General features: G+C 35.3%; 1 protein-coding gene across 18 annotated transcripts in view; it reads right to left on the bottom strand.

Moving 5' to 3' along the window:
• Positions 1-20,381, bottom strand: part of GPHN (gephyrin) — a 275,747-nt gene that overhangs the window by 58,344 nt on the left and 197,022 nt on the right. For 6 of the 18 annotated variants that reach the window (XM_040066708.1, XM_040066703.1, XM_040066706.1 and 3 more), the window contains one exon: positions 17,216-17,272. The exons of 7 other annotated variants lie outside the window; for them this stretch is intronic. In XM_040066708.1, the coding sequence (XP_039922642.1) occupies positions 17,216-17,272 (57 nt within the window). Of the gene's footprint in view, positions 1-9,052; positions 9,095-15,128; positions 15,201-17,215; positions 17,273-20,381 lie in introns of all 18 variants that reach the window. 5 more of the 18 variants (XM_040066705.1, XM_040066698.1, XM_040066696.1 and 2 more) reach the window with 2 other exon arrangements.

The raw sequence follows: 20,381 nt of genomic DNA on the forward strand, positions 1-20,381 counted from the left end.
GCCCTTGTAAGAAGTCTCTTTTCAGCTCTCTTGAAGCCCCCTTCAGGTACTGGAAGGCTGCAAAGGTCTTTCTGGAGCCCTCTGTTCTCCAGGCTGAACAGCCCCAGCTCTTTTGGCCTGTCTTCACAGGACAGATGCTTCAGCCACGGAATCATCTTCATGGCTCTCCTCTGGAGTCACTCCAGCAGGTCCTTGTCCTTCCTGTGCTGGCACCCAGAGCTGGATGCAGCCCTGCAGCTGGGGTCTCAGCAGAGCAGAGCAGAGGGGCAGAATCCCCTCCCTCCCCTGCTGCTCTGGATGCAGCCCAGGACACGTTTGGCTCTCTGGGCTGGGAGTGCACACTGCCAGCTGTGGCATGAAGTGAAAATCACACAATATGTGTCACAAGAAGGACACATAGAAAATGAGTACTCCTGAAAGTGGTACAAGAAGTTTTTCCAGCAAGAAAAATTAAGTCAGCTCCAATGCTGAGACAGAAAATGTGGCAGAGGCTTCCTTGGCACCCATTCATTCCTTCCTGCTACAGAACCGCGCTTTGTGTTCCAAAAGCAGCAGAGATGGAGGCACCATTCACCACACCTGCTACTGCTGGGAAACACAATTCCATTTTCTTAATATCTAGTTATTATCAATATCTGAATAAACGTTGGTAGGGAATTGGCAGAGGCACATTTGGTATTTTTAGCATTACTGCTTCTGCTCCTATCTGCTTCTAGTCCTACAGCCTCCATCCCTTTGATCCAAGGTCTGTGGAGTGGAAAAGCGTCGCTCCACTGGAGTTTGAATGGGTCTGACTCAAACTAACAAAGCTTACAGTTCCCATTTCATGCTTACAGTCTGATCTTCCTGGAAGCCAACCACACAGGTAACATTCCTTGTATTTTTAAGTTAAAGGAATATGAATGCATGTAAACAGGAACAAAACAATCAAAACTTATAAACTCTGTTCTGTAACTTTGTGGCTTCAAAAGCCACCAATCAAATGAGCAGTGAACCCTCAGGCCCAAAGAGTCAGCAAAAGCCACCACCCAAATTCTTTTATTTTTTAAAGCATTTTTAAAGTTAAATTTCACCTTTTTCTTGTTGGTGTTTACCAGAAATTTTGATTGGAGATTTTTATAGTTATTCTAAAGTGAATGTTTGGACTACATTTTAAACTATATGAGCAGGAACAAAACATGTTTCCCCACGTAGTATGATCTAAATTTCTGCACTAGCATAACTTCAAAGAAGTTGATTTCTGTTAAGCTTAATATTTTTATTTGAGACAGGAAGACTAAATTTGAAGGGCTTCAAGTACAAGAGCCAAAACTAGTAAACACAGGTAACAATAATCTAGTATCTGATGTGTATTATAGTCTCTCATGTATACAATATTCAGTCAAAATCTCAGACTTGTACACTTTAAAGTATAAAAATAAATAAAGCTCTTCAAAGTTTAAGATTCAAACTAGGGAGCAATAACTGTAGGAAAAATAAATCTTCATTTCATTAATCCATCTGAGTAGTAAATATCAGACAGTGAACTTACTGTCTGAAGAACCAAATTTCTGCTTTTGAGCTGAGACAGAAACACAGAATGGTGATGGATGAATAACATGAAGACTTCAGAGTGTTCATAGGCCAGCCTGGAACTGAACAAATGTTGCATTAAAAACTACTGTTAAACCCAAGTTAGAAATTATTTTAGAAAGCAACCAGAAATGGAAATGGAGAAAGAGAATTTGCATTTCGGATTTTGCTTTGAGCCTCAAAGGCTCAACAGGATAAGATTCCTTTAGTGCTGTCTTGAATTTGGTACTCTGGATTGCAAGGTGTAGCACAACAGCAATCAGCAGGCTCTCCACAGCATTTATGCACCTGAGAATACAACACTGATTTGGCTGGGCTTGTAGCAGCACCGAATTTTGGAAACTCAAAGATGAGAAAAGGAAATAGAAAATAGTGTGAATAAGGACATTCATTCTGCCCTCCAGTTCTTAAAAAGACCCTTTATGGCAATAATGCTTAGCAAAAAAGAGTTGCTTCCATGTTAAAAGCAGCATTTGAAAAATGAGAAAAACAGGTAGATAACTTAGGGAGCACTCACAGGAACCCACTGACATTTGAGCTGTGCATTAGTGATACTGGCACTGCTGTGAATATCCAACTTGATTCCCATGTATTTGAACAGACTGCCCACTAGAGATACATGTAAATTGAATCACATGCATGGCATTTTACATCAGTGATTACTCCAAAAGCTTTAACAGCAGTAGAAGCTTTCCTCTACTTTAGTTCATTGCTATTTCAGACTTTAGACTGATTTTTTTTAGAGATTCTATTACTAAAGCTGACTCTTCACAGTTAGATTGCTCTGGGAGCTGGAGATAGGTAACAGTTGCACTAAGTGTTATGACTAGTGTAACACAATGCAAAATAACGTCTGGCTTCTCAAGCAAGCTGATTTAAGTAGTAAGAAAATAAATTCTAAACACTGTGTGCTGGTGAACAGCATAATACTGGATTTAAAAAGAAAACAGTGGTTGTCTCGAAAAAACCCCTCAGTTATATCTAATCAAGCCAATTTTACTGCAATACAGTTGAAGGTATGGTACAGCACAAAAAATTGGAAAAATCCCCTTTGCTTAAATGGATATATTTAAGTGAAATAATGGCAAGACTGACTTTGGAAAATGCAAAGGAGTCTATGCTATAATCAAACAAAATGAAAATGACATTAATGGCTCTTTGGCTTGATCTAATTTGCTTCATAAAGGATTGCACATCTCTGCTGTAAGGCAAGGTGAAATGTCTTCCTGTTCTGTGGTATAAGAAGCAGAGGGGCAGAATAATTAAAAATTAAAACTCAAAAATTTGTCTTGAAACAAAAAGTAGGTAATTTTAAACTCCAGATGGGGAAGGGCAGAGATTATTTATTTGCTCTTTCTCTGATAAATGCAGATCTGGAAAGCATTTTACTATCATAAAAATCAATAAAAAGTATTACAATTTTGTTAAGTTGAATAGATAAGGTTTAAGTCAAAATCTGTAACATTAAATGAGATGCTGTTCAAAACCCCATCTTTTACCACTTTCCCAAATGTTAAATAGGGTTTTTGTTTTGGTTTGGTTTTTAATTAACTTAGCGCTTGAATTGAACTTATTAGTACAGAATGAAAGTGCAAAATGTTAATATGATGGGATAATTTTATTTGGCAGAAGTCAAAAGCTAAGCACCATGCACAGAGAAGCTGTTGGTTTAAGCAGCATTTTGCTTCTATTTTGAATGTATGACCTAATAATGAATCTAATTTGAGATTCAGTAATGGGTGAATAAAGATAAATACTATTTAAAATACAAATATAGCAATAATTGTATTTTTGTAGACAATAAAAAAAATCTAAGATGTCATTAATCAAAGTTATTAATGTATACTTTGATCAGATTATTGCAATAAGACAGTCCTTCCTGAAGTAACTTCAAAATTTTGCCATACTCTATTCTCATATGACAGAGAGAATGCTAGAGATGTTTCACAATCCTAATCCTAAAGGAATCCTAATACCATGAATGACGATAGCACTAGCAAAACTATCTCCTATGAATAAGCAAGATCACTGCTTTTTCATTAATGTTTGCATCTTAACGTGCACTGAGGAAACTGTGTTTCACTAAAATAAGAATTTTAATTAATTAATTTTTCTTAAGCATAAGGTGGTACTACTAGCAAATCAAAATGCAATCCTTTAAATGGCAGTTGCCAGACAGAAAGCTCTGAGTTCTTGCTCATGTTCAAAAGAGAAATACCTATAAATTCTAATTTTACTTAAAAACTTACTTTTCTATTTGCAACTGCAAAAAAATCAAAACCACAGAAAACAAGGAGTAGATTGTGCCTACCTAGCTGGACAACCCCAAATGATTATTGGATCGTTATTGGCTCTGTTGTGTTATTTATTGGAAAAACATTATTTCAAATTTGAAAAAGCATCTCTACAAAGTATATGGCATTCATAAGGCAACAAGATAGGGAATCTGAACTTAATGCAGAAATTTCTCTTCAATAGCTCAGTATATTTTTGTATGTCAGATATAAGAACCAAGTTCTCTATCTACTGGACTTCTACATGAAATCAGAGAAAAGAACCGGTGATCTGCTTGGATTTAATCAATTTGGGCTATGCAGAGTAGATTTAAAACATATATCAATGGGGAACTTAGCATCCTGCACCTAAAACTGAATTCAGGTTCTATTCAGGTAAATATCTAAAAGCTAGAGTTGTAGTTCCTGGTCTTTCAGCACTGCCTACTACAAACTAGTCTAAGCAGAAAGAGAACCGGTCTCTTCTGGCTTTAATTCTGAAAAACAACATTCAGTTATTTACAACATTTTGTCATGTACACTATATAAAATACTTTAAATCACAGCACTTAAAAATCTTCATACACTCTCTGAATGGTCTTCTGAAGTCAACTACCTATTGCAGGAAACAGTATTTCCTCTTGTTCTCTGAATACTGCTCCTTAACTCCCTGTACTGGTGACTCTCAATAAGATAATAAAGGTCTCTGCTGTGTTATTAACAATGCTAAGTATAAAATTAAGTCCCATCAATCAGTATGCAGCCAATACATTTTCCAAACCTGTCTTTATGGAAATAATATTCTTTGTGGGAGAGAGAACTAACACAGTATTTTGCAGATCTTTCACTATAAAAGACATCACGTTCCAACCACTCAATGAGGCTAAATAAAACACATGACAAGCTATGGACCTGAGTGTCTTCCTCTTTGAAAAACTTCATTCTTTGGAAAGCAGGGAGTAGCACTGCAGTAAACATTTTGTTGCTACTATCCTTCCAACAAGCAGATAGGGTTTCCTTCATTACGCTTTTAGCCAAACACACAGCGCATGCAAAAGCCAGAGGACAGGGAGAGAGAGAGAAAGAAACTGATGCTGCTAATAGAAAGTTTGAGATACAAATGAGAATAAAAAATGGTGCCACTGCATAACACTACCTAAATGTAATTTTATAAATTAGGAGACTATGGACCTTCATTGAATAATCGGTTCAATTTACATTGAAAATGGTATTTTTAAGATACAAGCTGATGTCAGAGTAGTTCTAAAATTTTAAGTGAAGCTGACTTGTTATCTTAAGTGAACTACTACTATTTAAAAATAAACTGTTTTGTGACAAGTGAATGATAACTAAATTATTTATCTATTCTACACATACTATACTGCACATCTGTTAAGTCATTATAAGTCCTAATTAATTATTTAACTCTTTGACAAACTTTTTAAGTAGACCTGCTAATATCTACAAAGATTACAGCCATGAAGCTAACTGGTTTTCATCAAGGGTGAAAAACTTTATTGCACACTGTGAGATTTAAAGAGAATATAAACTTATATTTTATCATCATACTATTTTAGAGAATTAAAGTTTTATTTCTCTTGACACAAGGAAATTTCTTTTTAAAGAAATTCACTTCAATTTCACTGAATTGAACTAAAGACAAGACCTCATTACAGACAAGTGGAATTGTTAAGGGGCTGACTGGGGCTAAGAGGGTGTATAATACTCCTATACTATAATGTTTGCAACTCTAACAAACCTCTCTATACCTAAAAGTAAGTAGAAGTTTCTAAAATCTTTCTGCCCATTACTCTCAAATAGGCCTCAGCTGACCACATTTGCAGTTCCACTCAGGATACACGTTCCACTCATGCTGACAATAAAAAGGAACAGATGAAAAGAAGCTTTTTATAATTATTGGACTCTGAGACACAAGGTGGCCTCTACAAGGATGTTTCCTTTAAAAAAAAACAGGCAGCAAATTCTACCTCAAATTCTTCACAATGTAAAATATACAGGTCCTGTTTGTCTTCTGCTGGAAAATTTTTTACTTCTTCAAAGACCTTCTATGTGACAGGAAATCCCTGATAGTAGACTGACTTTCCTTTTTGACAATTTGAGTTCTACAAGTACCAGTTAATCCAATTCCAGACCTTTTCTCAACAATTATAATTGTGATGAAAATTTTCAATGACTCTAATACATCTATTTCCTAAAAGGAGATTTCAGAAATCATTTATATGAGGTTATCTCTTTCATCTTTCATTGTACCTTTGTCAGAAGGCAGGTTCAGCTGAAATCTCAGCACTGATTTAATTTCTCTTGCCATTTTGTTCCAGATATCCTCTGAAGGTCCAAAGCTATCTGAAGATGACTCAGATGCAGAAAATTAAGAAGCTATAAACTTGGTGCTTTAAGAATTAGCTTAAGAAAAAATTTTTTTTTTGGGTAAGAACCACAGAAATATGTGTGGACACAAAAAACAACCTTCTTCTATCAGAATTGTGGTTCTTTTTTCCTCCCTGGGTATAAGACATCATGTAATACAACGTTATTAATTTTCTTCCCATGATCAAAATTACTGACAGGCTTCTGGAGTAGATTTAACAATACTTGGGAGATTTTCTATCTTATAATTTAGAAGTCAAGATAGTGTTTACTCACAGCAGCCTTTCCCATTATCCAAAATAATAGAAGATGATGTTGAGCATTGTTTGACATGCATCCGGACATTAAGCTGAATTTTGGAATGAAGAATCTCTTAGAAAGATAGAAACTAGATTACAAATCCTTAATGGACCCCAGAGAACTTCCAATCCCTTCCTGCCTCTTCAAATAGTTACAACTGCCACTACAGACATCTTCGGTTTCAAATTATTTATTCCTTTGGATCTGTCAGTGCCTCAAATGTTCTGCTGAAAAACACACAGGGTGGTAGTCTGCCACCAGATAATAATGTATCCATATTTTTTTACACCTTGTGCTTTTTATATCTTGTACCGTGTGTTTTGTGAGCGTGAAATTCTGATCAGCTACTGCATCACAAGATCTGGTTCAGCAGAGAGCCAGGCTATTTGCAGTTTAGATATGAAGATCTTGCCTTTGGACAGCGTATAAAGGATGAATTCTTTGCACAGTCTTGCAGTGCCACCTTGATACTTCAGATAGCAGATTCTTCAGCACCAATTGCAAAGCAGTGATTGTTTTGGAGAAGGCCAAAAATCTTTGGAATCTGATCAAGCAGGAGACCCATACATGTTGACCAGTCACCAGCTGCACTACGTTGGTTTGTATTTCTTCTGAAGACAGTGATCCATCCATAAAGTGAAGGACAAATGGCTGAAGTTGCAGGCAAAGCAAGAAGACTCCAATTTCCCTGAAAGTGTGTCCTGGTTTGGGACAAATTTGGAAAGGAACTTCCAAAGGGATGTTTCCTAAAGGGCAAAACTCAGCAGCCATTCCCCCATCTTTTTGGGAGAAAAAACTGCATGCTTCTTCTCCCCTCACTTCACTCTTGGAACCAGTTTAAAGGTGCAAAACTTATTTCTGGGCTAAACAGACAAATGGGGATACAAGTCCACATCATAAAGTCACCCCAGGACTAAGTGACTTATTGACTTCATCATGTGTAAGAGCATGTTCATAATTTTGCTGATATGAACTATAAAATCCCTGTAGATCCACTCCTTTTTCCTAATTTCATACAGATATTCAGAAGAGCAGAGTGAGGATGGCTTCTGCCTGGCACCCATAAGCACTAAACTTAATTTCTTGTGCTGGTACTAGCTTAGAAAAAAGTGGCTTTGTCTGCACGTGAGTATAGTGTAACTTATTTATTCCATATTAGTGTTTTGATGATAATCATGGTAAAAACTAAGGCTTTCATATAATACAGTGATGAGGCACAATGAACTGCAGAATACGTATCAGGCGCTTTTAAGAACACATACTGGATTATTTTAAAACTACTTGTCTCCCAGTAGAGCCAGACTTCTGTATATTGATCTATACAGATCTGTGACAGAAAAACTGGTAAGCCTCTTTCTTCTTAAGAACTGTTCTATTACATCTTTTGCCTATTCATAAACTGAAACTATGAAAAACTTATTACTAAGGATAAGGAAACACTAGGAATGATTGCTTGAGAAGCTGAAACTTTTGAGAACAAATTCCACACACAATCAGCAAGGTACAGGTCTTTCTGCTCAGGGACAAAGTAATTGAGTAGGTGAGCTCTTTATGTTTGCATTTTTTATAATGCTCATGAATAGAACATTCAGATCAGGTTTAGAACCTAGCCCACAGTGTGAGATAGAGCAAACTGTTAACTTCTTATGGGATCTTGTCACCTTTAAGGGATTCTTTTAAAATACAGAATAAGTAATTGTATGTGCTCAGGACTGATTCAGTACAGCAGGAATCCTTAAGTCCATCTTTTTGATACTCATCCATTTATCAATTATAAGAATATGCTGAAACCTAATCTTCACACAGCAGGCCATGTAATTAATTTTACAGTCTTTTATAAACTTTTTTTAATCCCCTGATGTTGCAAATTCTAGTTTATCTTAAGGTATTTCTTCTTTATTCCCCATTCTAATTAAAACTGAAAGCATTTTCATTTTCAATCCTTCTTAAGATGGTACTATACCTCATCATAGAAGACTATCATGAAGCTGATACAGAAGTATTTAAAATGGTACATGCATTTTGGCAGGTAGTGACTCAAGCCAGAATTTTGGGAATTAATAATGAATTTCAGGTAGCATAAGCCCACCTACATCTAGACAGGTAATAAGCAATCATAAGCTGATAGCCATCTTTAGAGTCCTTCCAGTTTCACTGTCCAAAAATGTCTCAGAATGACAAGCATTTTGCAGCCCGGATATCTGTAAATGTGTTATTTTTTGTTAATGTAAGAGATAACTAAGGATGTTTTTATCATATAATTTATGCTTATAATGCTATGTAGTAGTTGCCTAGTTACTGGACTATACATCATGGTGGTCCCAGACTGGTACAGTGATTTTAAAACCACGCTGAACATGGTTGCAGATTGATCATGCAAAATCTGCCCCCCAGCTGATTTTTCCCCACTTGTGCACAGTGCAATGCAAAAAAAAAAAAGAGAAAAAAGTAAACAAAATAAAAAAAAAGTGTGATGGGTGAGCAGGTCGACTGTGTGAGAGAACACGTGCAAAGTATACCTCAGAAACACTATAGGTGGATGAGCACGAAGGGAGTCGAGCCTGGTTGTGCAGTGGGGAAAAGAAAACATTGTTAAAAAAGAAATGGTGGCACAGTCAGGGTCTCAAAGTTTTCTGTATAGGTGGTTCCAGCACTGAGATAGTGGCAGGGGGTTCATAAAGTTTCCATGACCAGCTATTTCAGAAACTTCAAATTTATGCCTTTTAAGGTGGAAGCTTCTTAAAAGGAAAAAAAAAAAAGTACTCTATTTGAAAATAACTAATGATGAATCTGAAAATAAATATAAATTCTTGGTCCTCTAGGTATATGACAACAGTATCTTTAGGACAATAAGGTACTCTAGGAAACTTATCTGTTTCATTTAGAAGTATAAGTTTTATTCTAACTCTGCAAAGTATACAATCTTATTATGGGTGTAAACACCTAAGAGGCTCTGAATATCTTTGTGTGTTAACATACTCAGAACCAGCATTTTGACAAGGGAGATTTTTCTTCAATCTCACTACCCCAAAAACCAGAATAACTTGCGAAGTTCAATGACTAATAGGTCAGTAGAAATCTGCAGATTATGCCCCTAAGCAACGTAATGTGTGTGATTCTTGAGGGACTCTGTCCACTGTCAAAGAGCTTTCAGTGCAAGCTAACACAAGTTAATTGGAAACCTACAGTTACAGCAATTGCTTAAGACACATTTTGTTTGTACATGTTAGTATGTACAAACTGTATGTATAACTCTAAACTATTAATCACTCAGACAAAACTCGAGTATTAAAAAAGGTCCTGCCAGTAATTTATAGAAAAGTCTTTGAGTGAAAATATTTCACGTTTCACTGCCTGGAGGAGTAAAAGCAGCCTAATAAATGAAATTTAAAAAAAAAAAAAAAAAAAACCAAACCAAAACAATGGTTCTTATAAATGTAGTAAAAATCACGTCTTGATTTTTTTCTAGGGATGAAAAAATGAATTACCAGAAGCCTGAGCAAAACTTCCTTAGACTTAACAAACTGGACAGTTTGGATACATTCACGGTAAAGATGAATCCAGCAAGGATTTCCCCACAGGTTATTAGTGACCACTTGCTGGCTTAGGGACATGATGGGCTGAGCAGAGAACATAGAACTCGTAAGAAGTCTTTCAAGAATATTTTTCAGTTTCAAATGTGTATTTCATATTTTTTTCATTGAAATATAAAATATCACTTCCAGGAAATTTCTATAGTCACACTGGTCTGTGTTAATTTATGTCTCCATTAAATATACAACTTTTTTTTTCCTTCCTTGAAACATTTTAATACTCCAAAAATAATTTTGCTCCTCTTTAGCATTCTGTATTTTATTTGCTCTTCTAGATAACATTACTAAGGAAATTTGAATCACTTCATGTCATCTTAAATATTCACACATACTCGCATTTTCTTCAACTGATGAAATGTTTTCTTAAACTAAGTTTAAGCTGCAGAAGGATTAAGACAAAAATAGAAAATTACTTCAGAAAAAGAGCAAGACTGAAGAACACAGATTTAAGAAGTCAACAACAGGTGTTATCAAACAGTCTGTTTTATAATTATAGAAAAAAAGAAAAAAGTAAAATCCACTTCTAACAAAGCAAAAACTGTTTCTAGAAATACAGCTTTGAAATCTTTCTAAGAAAGGTAAGCTGTGCTTTTGCTCAGAATAGGGGTGCAGCAGTTCACCTAAGACTTTTGGATGAGGCTCTAATTAAGATTTTCATAAATAAATAATGTCCAGCCATTGTTCCCATGGTTTGTCTTTCAACAGCATGGAAAGAAACACTAGCCTCGTTTTGCAGGTGAGGATCCAAACAATGCATGATTAGCAAAAATCATCACAGCATCAGTTCTTACATACCAGCAACCAGATACACAGAAACAATAATGACCAGAAGGTTTGGAACTATACTCCACAAAAATCTTAGTAACTTGGTTCACATTGTCTACTCCTCACACCAACTTACAAGGGGCATGCTAGATATTTGTGCACTTTAATCTTCTCTTAGGCAACTACTCTAAGTAGAATGCTATCACTTTCCTCGTCAAAGTATTCTATAATCTAATTATCCATATTTTCATTAATAATGGAAAAATTTAATGTCAATCTTATCCCAATTAGAATTTAATAGCTTTAAACAATATTGTATTTTCTTTTTCATAGTTCCAGTTCTATAGAAGCAAATAATACTCCCCTCAATAAGATATCAGTTGCCATATTTTTTCTTCCCATGCTCAAAAACTCACATACACAATTTCCCTTAATCTCCTAATCTTACTTCAAATTCTTGCTTTCTTATTCATACGTGTACTCAATGTACCTGTTTCATTTTTTCATAATGATGAAATCAAAGGTAAACTGAAGTGCTGTAGTTCCAAACTGACCTAATGTTCTCGAGGAAAGGATTATGCTCACAGCATATGGATTGCTGTTTATCTTTAACAAATCACACAATGTGATTGTTTAATCTTCTTCACACTTATAATTTCCTGATCATCCCTATGTCATTGCTTTTTTGCTTACTGGTCTCCATTTTTAAGCATCTGCCTGATTCTGGGATTTTGTAAATGTACTGTTTCTGTGTTATTATAATTAAATGTCAATACATTTCCAAGCTCCTTTGATGTTTCTGCAATCTATTACCTATTCTACTTATAATTTGTTGTCATATATGAACTTCAGTGACTGTTTCATCCAGTTGAGAGGAGCAGCTCTCCTTATTTTGTAAGCTACCTAACAACCCCTACATATTATACTGGGTGAAGCTAACAGGCTGGTATTTGGACTCTTTACCCTCACAAATATTCAGGGCAAGGGGTCAAATTGTCAGTCACAGAAATTCACCACTGTGAGAATTCTTTTAAAAGAACTATTTACGCCAAATGAGAACCTGGTTCAAATGCTGCAAGAGTAATTTGTTTTCAAACAATTCTTACTGGCTTGACTCAGATCTTCACTGAGTGAATGTTAGAATCAAGAGTAAGAGTCATATAAATTTAATCCTTCATGGCCAAAGAAAGCAGGTACTTAAAGTAAGACAGAAAATGCATGCAGGAGACCATAGACTCTGAGACACACAGGTCTGTATGAAAAATTAGAATTCTGGTTCCATTTCACATAATCTTTTGAAAGTATCTGGCCACTGCTATGAAGTCTGAGAAAATTTTTACTGAAAAAAACCAGAATCTTTGACTTGGAACCATGCTGGTTAAAAGCCACAAAAACTGTTTGGCATATTACTTGGGAACTTTGTACTTGGATATAATTTTTTTCCTCATGGGCTTTCCATTATATTTTTCTGTAGAAATTAAACTTGTATTTAAAATCCACAGCCTGTACAATTACAAAAAAATAAAACGCAAAAAATTACAAAAAACCCCAAACAAACAAACAAAAAACCTGCAAAAGCCAAAAGATCTAAAAAAACCCCAAAAAACAAAAAAAACCCCACCACCTTCAAAGCACAGATTGAAGCAGTATTGTTCTGTTGAATTTCAGAATAATTCCACTCTTCCAGAAGCGTATCAATTTTGGGAAGTATTATGAATTATAAAAATATAACCAAGTCAACTCTTTCGCCACTGATTATGTCAATAGCAACTGTGCTTACTTGCTACTGCTACATTAATTTCAGCAGTGGGGGAATCCTACCACGTCCAAGTGACAGAACACTGAGTTTTCTAAACAGTTCAGTGTCAAACTGGTCACTGAAAGGGGTCAAAAAAATCAAGTCATGAAAAGAACTGCAAGATGAATGAACTTCTCAAGAGGAAATGCAAAACCAAACCTTAGGTCAGCATAACTTTCTCGTAAACGGCTATGCATTACTGCTGATATTAAAAGAAAACTACTCAACCCCCAAAATTCCTTAACTAATTAAATTTTCATGCATGTTTTCAGTGCAATTTTATTTCAGATATCTGGCAAGCTTCCTAAACTTTTGGTGGCATCTGTGATATTCTGCAGAATTCCAGTGTTTTCTACATATTTCCAATGACTTCTGAATTTAATCTGGAAAGAATGTCTTTGAAATTCACTCTGGAATAAAGGTTCCACCTTAATGGTACTGTAAAACAGCATTTCATTTTAACTTATGGGGCTGGCCATCAGATACTACATGCTCCCCCTCCCATACCATTCAACACTTTTGCCACATTGTAGGAGTATCAAAAACCTACATCCAAAACCCTTTCCAAAAGCAGTACGGAAAAAATTAAAATTGGTTTAAAAATCAACTATTAACAGATCCCTCTTTTTTTTCCCCCTCCAATTGTTCACTATTTCTTCTCTTTGATCAGTCATTTGTGTATTGTCTTTTAAAATGCTCTAATCTAGAATATCCATTATCACTGCATGAATCAGAGCAGCAGTGACAAAGCAGCAAATTTTAGCAATGTGTTCTGCTTGTTTTAGGAAACTTAAAGGCATATGCAGAATACATGGAGTATTTACTTACTTACATTCCATACAAACTGCCTGACTTCCATCATGGAGGGTATGGTGATGAAATAACATATAAAGTGGCACAGAGGAACAGGACAATTTCATGACAACTCATATCATCATGCTGCCATGGCTAATGTAGTCACAGCTTTTAGTTTGAAATCTTTCCCCATGTGACATTCTGTGACATAATGTATGGTTAGAACAACTTTTTTTGTAGTGCCATGTTTCATAGTGGGTTTTTTTTTTTCTGGCTTAACATTTTTTTTTAAGTACTAAATTGGGAATTTAAGAATAGGTAATTTAAAATAACTTGTTTTGTCTAATCTAAAATACGACATTTATTCCCCTCAAAACTTGATTCCTAAAAGATTTTCCAGGAAAAAGATACTGTCCATTAATCAAATTTATTTTACAGAAAACTGCAAAATATTAGCGGCTCAGTTTCCTTGTATTGGACCTGAAAAAGATTATCAGCTCAAGAATTTCTACTTGACAATAAGCAGTAATCAACTGTATGTCAGATACCAAGCTGTAGATGCAAAAGCACCCAAAAGGGGCCAAAATTATGAAATCATTTTCATTACAAAAATTATCTTGCACTGTGTAATCTTAATGGATTATGTGTTAGAATGATAGTTTTGAGAATGACAACAATCATAGTGTATGGAAGACAAAGAGGACACGAATCTAAAGAAATTACTGAGAGACTCTTCAGTGGACAGATGTGCAAAGGGATAAAGTGTTATCAACTTTCATATTTACTCTGCTACAAACTTTTTCCTGATTTTCATTATATGCAAAATGACGTGCCTTAAAAACACTTTTATATAGAATTGCCGTAAAGCTGTTCTTAATTTATGAGGTGAAATAATAAACAAGAGGTACTGCTGTCTGTACTGTCAAGTTGGATTTGACTTGCCATATTAAATATTTCTGTGAAAATTGGGTGACTTTATAGGGTATCATGACTGATATACTAGACCCTAATTCTTTTTTCAAAATTTTTTTTCATTAAAGAACAAATGTGACACAGAAGATACATGCTGCTGTATTTTTGCATTAATCTGCTGAAAAAAATAAGCAGTAAAATTTGAATAGCTGTCATTCAACAAAATATTGACCTATTTTGTGAGATCAAATAGGGACCCTTAAAGATCAATGGCAAAGACAGAGGTACATGTGAACCTAGATGCTTTTGGGTTACCTTATATCAGCCATAGATTTTGGTTCAGGTAAGACTATCAATCACTGGCAGAAGGTATTTTTATTCTTTAAGTTAAGGGTATATGGTTTGTTCATTGCTAAGTTTAATATTCAGGAAACTTTTAGATATGGAACTTCAATTTTGGAAAGGGATTTTTTTTAGTTTCTGTAAAGTCAAGCAGTTTGATTAGCATTCATTACAATGCAGTAGGATGTTCTCTACAACAAACTCCATCAATCAGGTCAGGTTTCGCACATACATTGAAATGAAACCCCAGCTAGAAAAGAAAGAAAACACAAAGAAAGAAATAGAGAGAGAAAGGAAAAGGATGGGGATGAGAGGACAAACCAATCAGATTTGGTGTTACCAGCCAGCAGGAGTTTAAAAAAAACCCCAGATCACCGAGTGAAATCGTACATTTACTCGGAGAGAGCCTCCTTTGACATTGCCTTCTGGGTGATCTCTGAGCTCCTCCAGCTTTCGATGGAGCTACATGTAAACATCAGAAAATGAATTGAAAAAGCAACCTGTTCTCTTGTCACAGCTTTTTTTTCCCTTCATTTTTCTTTTGCTCTTTGTTTTTGTGTTTTGTTTTATTTTGTTTTTAATAAACCATAACATAATGCATTTCTCACTGCCTCTGCCAAAACATTTCAAGACATCAAAGTGCTTTGAACAACATAGACATATAAGGCTCAGCAAACCTGGAATCTGGAAACAAGATACCTTTGCTTAACATGGCTCTTTTTCACTACAGGGAAAAAAAAAAAAGAAAAAAAAAATCAAAGGAATTATAATTCTAAAGCTACAGAATCTCTGCTACATTGATTTATTTATTTGTTTATTAATTAATGAGGCTGTGTTATAGAATTTGTTTCCATAAAAGGAATTTTTAGAGGTATTTTTTTATGTTTGGGAACCTCAATTCTGATTTCCCATTCTCTAGAAGGAAGATTTCTATCTATATATATATTTAAGATTATGGAACTAAATCAGATAAAGAAATACTAATCCAAAATGAGCTTCATCATGGGAGAGGAAGCTCATTTGAAATCAACTGATGAAATCATTGGGTCTTCATAATAACAGGTGAAACCCACCATCTAAATAAGCTACATCTTCTGCATATGTGCATGCATTATACCTCTAGATTTGTATGTGATGACCCATGCCTTAAAATGCTCGGGTCACTGCAATCACAAACAGAATTTTCAAAAACAGCACAGAAACTGTGGCTGTCTTCTATTTTTATTCATGTGAATTCAGTGGTCCTGAATGTCTCCCACTGAAACGGAGCCTCATTCATGTACACTGCTCTTCTCATCTACACTGTAATTAAAACATCTTCCCAAAACGCAAGATGAAAAGATAAAGCCTCACAGACAGTGAGGAATGCTACAGATGCTTCTAGCTAGAACTTGTATAAACAAGTAGCAACTGGTTCTTTTTCTTTGCTAAGATCAATTTAAATGGAGGCATTACTGGAAAGAGGTGTATAATTAATCCTTTCCCTCCCCTTCTTTGTGCTCAGTGAAATAACATTTTCACAAAGAGCAGCTGTAGAACAGTGTTAGAGAACAGAGAGGGTGGCTTGTCCTGGAACAAATGCAACACACTTACATACAAAACCAAAACCAAAGAGATAATAAACCAAGAAGACAGGAAAGGCAAGGAGAATGCAGAAGAAAAAAGAAATAATTAGTGGCTGAGAAGGTGCTAAAAGGAAATAAAGTAGGAAAAAAAGTGAAAAATTGGATAGCTGAAATAGAGGCAACTCTTGAGATCAAAATGGCTTGGACTGCATATGATCAGCATCTTGGCTCAAAACCACTTATCAGGTCTAACACTGTGTATGGTGGGTACTGGTTTAGATATCTGCCTGCTCTGTTAAGCAATCTAAACATCTGTGTATGTTTATATAAACATTAAAAGGCAGAAGATACTACCAGCAAAACTGTGTCTCCATTCTTACTAGTCTCCCGTGAATATCTTCCATTTGATCTTTATCTACTTTGATTTTTTTTTTTCTAATTTAAAGGCTATATATACATATATATATATGTGAAATATTCAACTTGCTTGTAACGGTCTTTTGCAGAATTAAATGCAAAAAGTGTGCACAATAGAAGTTTAATTATGTTTCAAGATGGGAAGCAGTAGTTTGAAGATGAGTAAATCACTTCTCCATGTAACAGCCAGATCAGAGAAGTGGTTTAATCATGATCACCAAATTACAGGCACTTAAAAAAGCTGGTTACTATGTCTTGCTTCTAGTGACATCCACAGCTACCTAACTGGCAGCCTGCCTTCAACAGGTTGTTCTATGTGTAGCACAGAAACAAACAAAATGTGACCCAACAGCAATAAGAATACTGAAATAAAAATGATGTTGATGGTGAGAAATGGAAAAGCCCCTTCCCTCCCTCCCCACACCTCCCCCTTCAAAAGGAAAAGTGTAGGCTATAGAAGAAAACTTGCAAAATAAATGTTAGAAACATATTTACTTTGAGGGATCCAACTCTACTAGCAACTCCTTTGCTTTCATCCGGCCGTCTAATTTGCTACAATGGGGGAAGATGGGTAAAAAAGACAGAAGAATAAAGAAAAAGTGAACTTAAAAAAATTTCCACACAATCAGTTAGCAGTACATGCAAGACATCAATTTGACTCTCTGAGACACCTCTAGAGGACAAAGACACAGACTCTAATTTCTGGAATAAATGACACTTTATCATGGCATTTTAAACTTGCTTCGTTGATCACTTCTTTCTCATATATTACCAATCTGGCACATATGTTACATGCTGAATTCGCTAACATCTTTGAAAGAATACATGTTACTTATCTGATTTAGATATTAAGAGTAATGAAATTCTAAAACTCTAACTCAAGACCCCTCCCCTCCCCGCCCCCATACCTTCTACAAATCTTAGGAACAGAGTATGCTGTAACTGGGAGCCTGCAAGTATCAAGACTGATACCTGACAGAATACAATACAGATTCCTATTGACCCAGGCCTAGAGATTTTAGCCACTGCTATCAAGATTCCCAGTTAAAAATTATGCTGCCCAACCAGAAAATTTTAATGCCAGACCAACCTAACATTTTTATTTACATACCCTGTGTATATGACCCCCAACATCTCCTATCTGATTACTTTTCCTTTATCATATATGTTTTTTCCTAGATGATGCAGAGGATGGAAGAAACAAATGAGGTAGCTGCTCAAAAGGCTTCATATTTTTAGAAGCATGTAAAATAAAACATTAATTTACAACAAAAGTTCTTTTCAGAATTTCTTAATCTGTTAAATATACCTCTTTTACCAATAAAGTGAACATGTGTCATTTGAAGTAGAGAGCAAGACAATGAAGAATTACTTTAGTGACATCCTACTCGTCTGAGCCAAGACTGAACTGAAAGTTTTTATTATCTTAAGTAAAACAAAATCCCACACAACTGAGGTGAACATTTTCAAATCAAAATAACAGTCTTTAAGAAATGTCAGCAAGGAAGCAAAAGATTGAATGAACCATAGAAATTCAACTATGCTTTATGCTCTCTGGAGCACAGTAGCAAGGCCCAAGTTAAATTGTCCTGTATGTCTTTACCTGACCCACACAAAACAGAGAAATTCCTCTTCAAAAAAAACAGTCAACTGAGTGTTTTGGTTTTTTAGTGGTGTTTGATTCTCAAGAAAACAATGCAACTAAACAGTATCTTAACAATTGAGGTATTTAGCTTTGATAGGATGTCCGTTAGCAAAATACACTGGAAACATTTATGTTAATTGTTGCTTTCCTTCCCTGGTCTTATGGCATTAAAATAGCATCCAATTTGAACTCTCAAGTGAAACACCCACACTACCGTTATCATGGGACTCCATGAAAATCTCCAGTCAATTCTAGTATACAGACCAAGAAGAAACCATCATTCTTAAATAAACTATGTCTTCTGAAGAAGACACAATCAGTTAAAATGCACGCAGTTGTAACTGAGTTACTACGTAGTAGCTATGTATTCCCTTATTAAGAAAACACAGTGCACCTCCATTTGGAAAAAGATCCTTATCTGAACAAAAAACATTGTGAGTTAGACCAAAGATGCTTTCCCCAACATCCTGGTTAGGTACTACCATCCCAGATAAGACATAATCTAGTAGAACTGCAAGTCTTTTTATCAATTTGAAACTTTTAAAATGAATAATAAATTTAGGTCTGTTTGGAAAATGAGAAATAGGGAAAAATAAATGCTTATAATCTCACATAATGACATGGAACTAGGGCACTAAGAAAAGTGCTACATAACACAGAAACTTGAGGCAAAGTTGTTACAGCAATATACATTGCAACTTTTTCTCGCATTACTCACCAATTGTGGCTGCTCAAGTTCTTTTGAAGGTTTAGGATTCAGTTAGAAATGAGACTGGAGATATTACAGGTGCATATAACTAATATTATTTAGTCTTTCCTCCTTCAAAAGATATAAATACATACATAATGCGTACACTGTGAGCAATGAGTTCTAAATGCTTGCACATATAACTTAAAGGAGATAGTCTAAGTTTAAATCTTGCTTTACATCCGTGGCACAGTTAATATACACAACTGCATGTTTTCTACAGGAACACTGCGGAGTGCAACTTGAATGTTTCTCGAGAGATGAATCAGAATTACATGAGTATTGCACAAACTATACTACATCTGTTCTGGGACTTAAACAGGGTATTACCAAGAAGACAAGGAACAGCAAGAATAAAAACCCATATCTTTTTCATGGCAAATACCACCGAAAGGAATTCAGGTATATCCTTATCTTTCTCTGGTCAACTGTAGGATGATCTAGAAGTTACAATTCAGAAAATGGCATGGATTATACACTCCTTGTTTTTCAGAAACTCAGCTAACACAAGAACCCCATCACAGATGAACACTGGTAAGTAGAAAAGATTATGATGAAAAATGTGTGTATGTAATCTAAATCAAAAGTATCTATACCACAACACAAGCTAAATACGTGGATTAAGAGATGAGGCAGGAGCAACACCAAGTAGTTATGGGCAAAATGTTACCTGAAAAACTTGAGGGTATCGGAACACTCTGAAGATGACAAATAAAGAAATCAAGATAATGCAATGAAGGAAAAAGGGTGCTGTGTAGGGAACATTCCAGGAAACTAGGAGGGTATAATGCACTGACAGTTTATAAATGCATTGTATTTACATCCCTTTCTTATTCACAATGGAATAACAGCAGGAGTTAATAGTTAAAAATTAGCTACAGGTATCCCTATCTTGATATCTGAAGAACAAGGTGGAGTTACAGTTGGAGAAGAATGAGCTAGGAAGCCAGTCAAAGAAAACTTAGGAAGCAAGGAAACCAGAACCAAACAGGGAGTAAAGAGGAATGCTCAAATATGGTTAATGGATTTGTTAGAAGATGAGAGAACAGAAAATGTTTTCTAAGCAGAAGTCTTGAATATGGTTTCAGTGTTATTCGTCTACCATCTACTTAATAGAACGCATGAGAAATGAACACATGAAAAATGAACCTGTTATCTTTAGCCTTGATTTTACTCCAGAAAAAAGAATTTAGAAGATCTAAGCATAATTACTTATATACTGTATCAGTTATACTTGTCATAAAGGAAGAACAGCTCTGAACAATTAC

Source organism: Hirundo rustica, chromosome 6 (genome assembly GCF_015227805.2).
Source record: "Hirundo rustica isolate bHirRus1 chromosome 6, bHirRus1.pri.v3, whole genome shotgun sequence".
Classification (NCBI taxonomy): domain Eukaryota; kingdom Metazoa; phylum Chordata; class Aves; order Passeriformes; family Hirundinidae; genus Hirundo; species Hirundo rustica.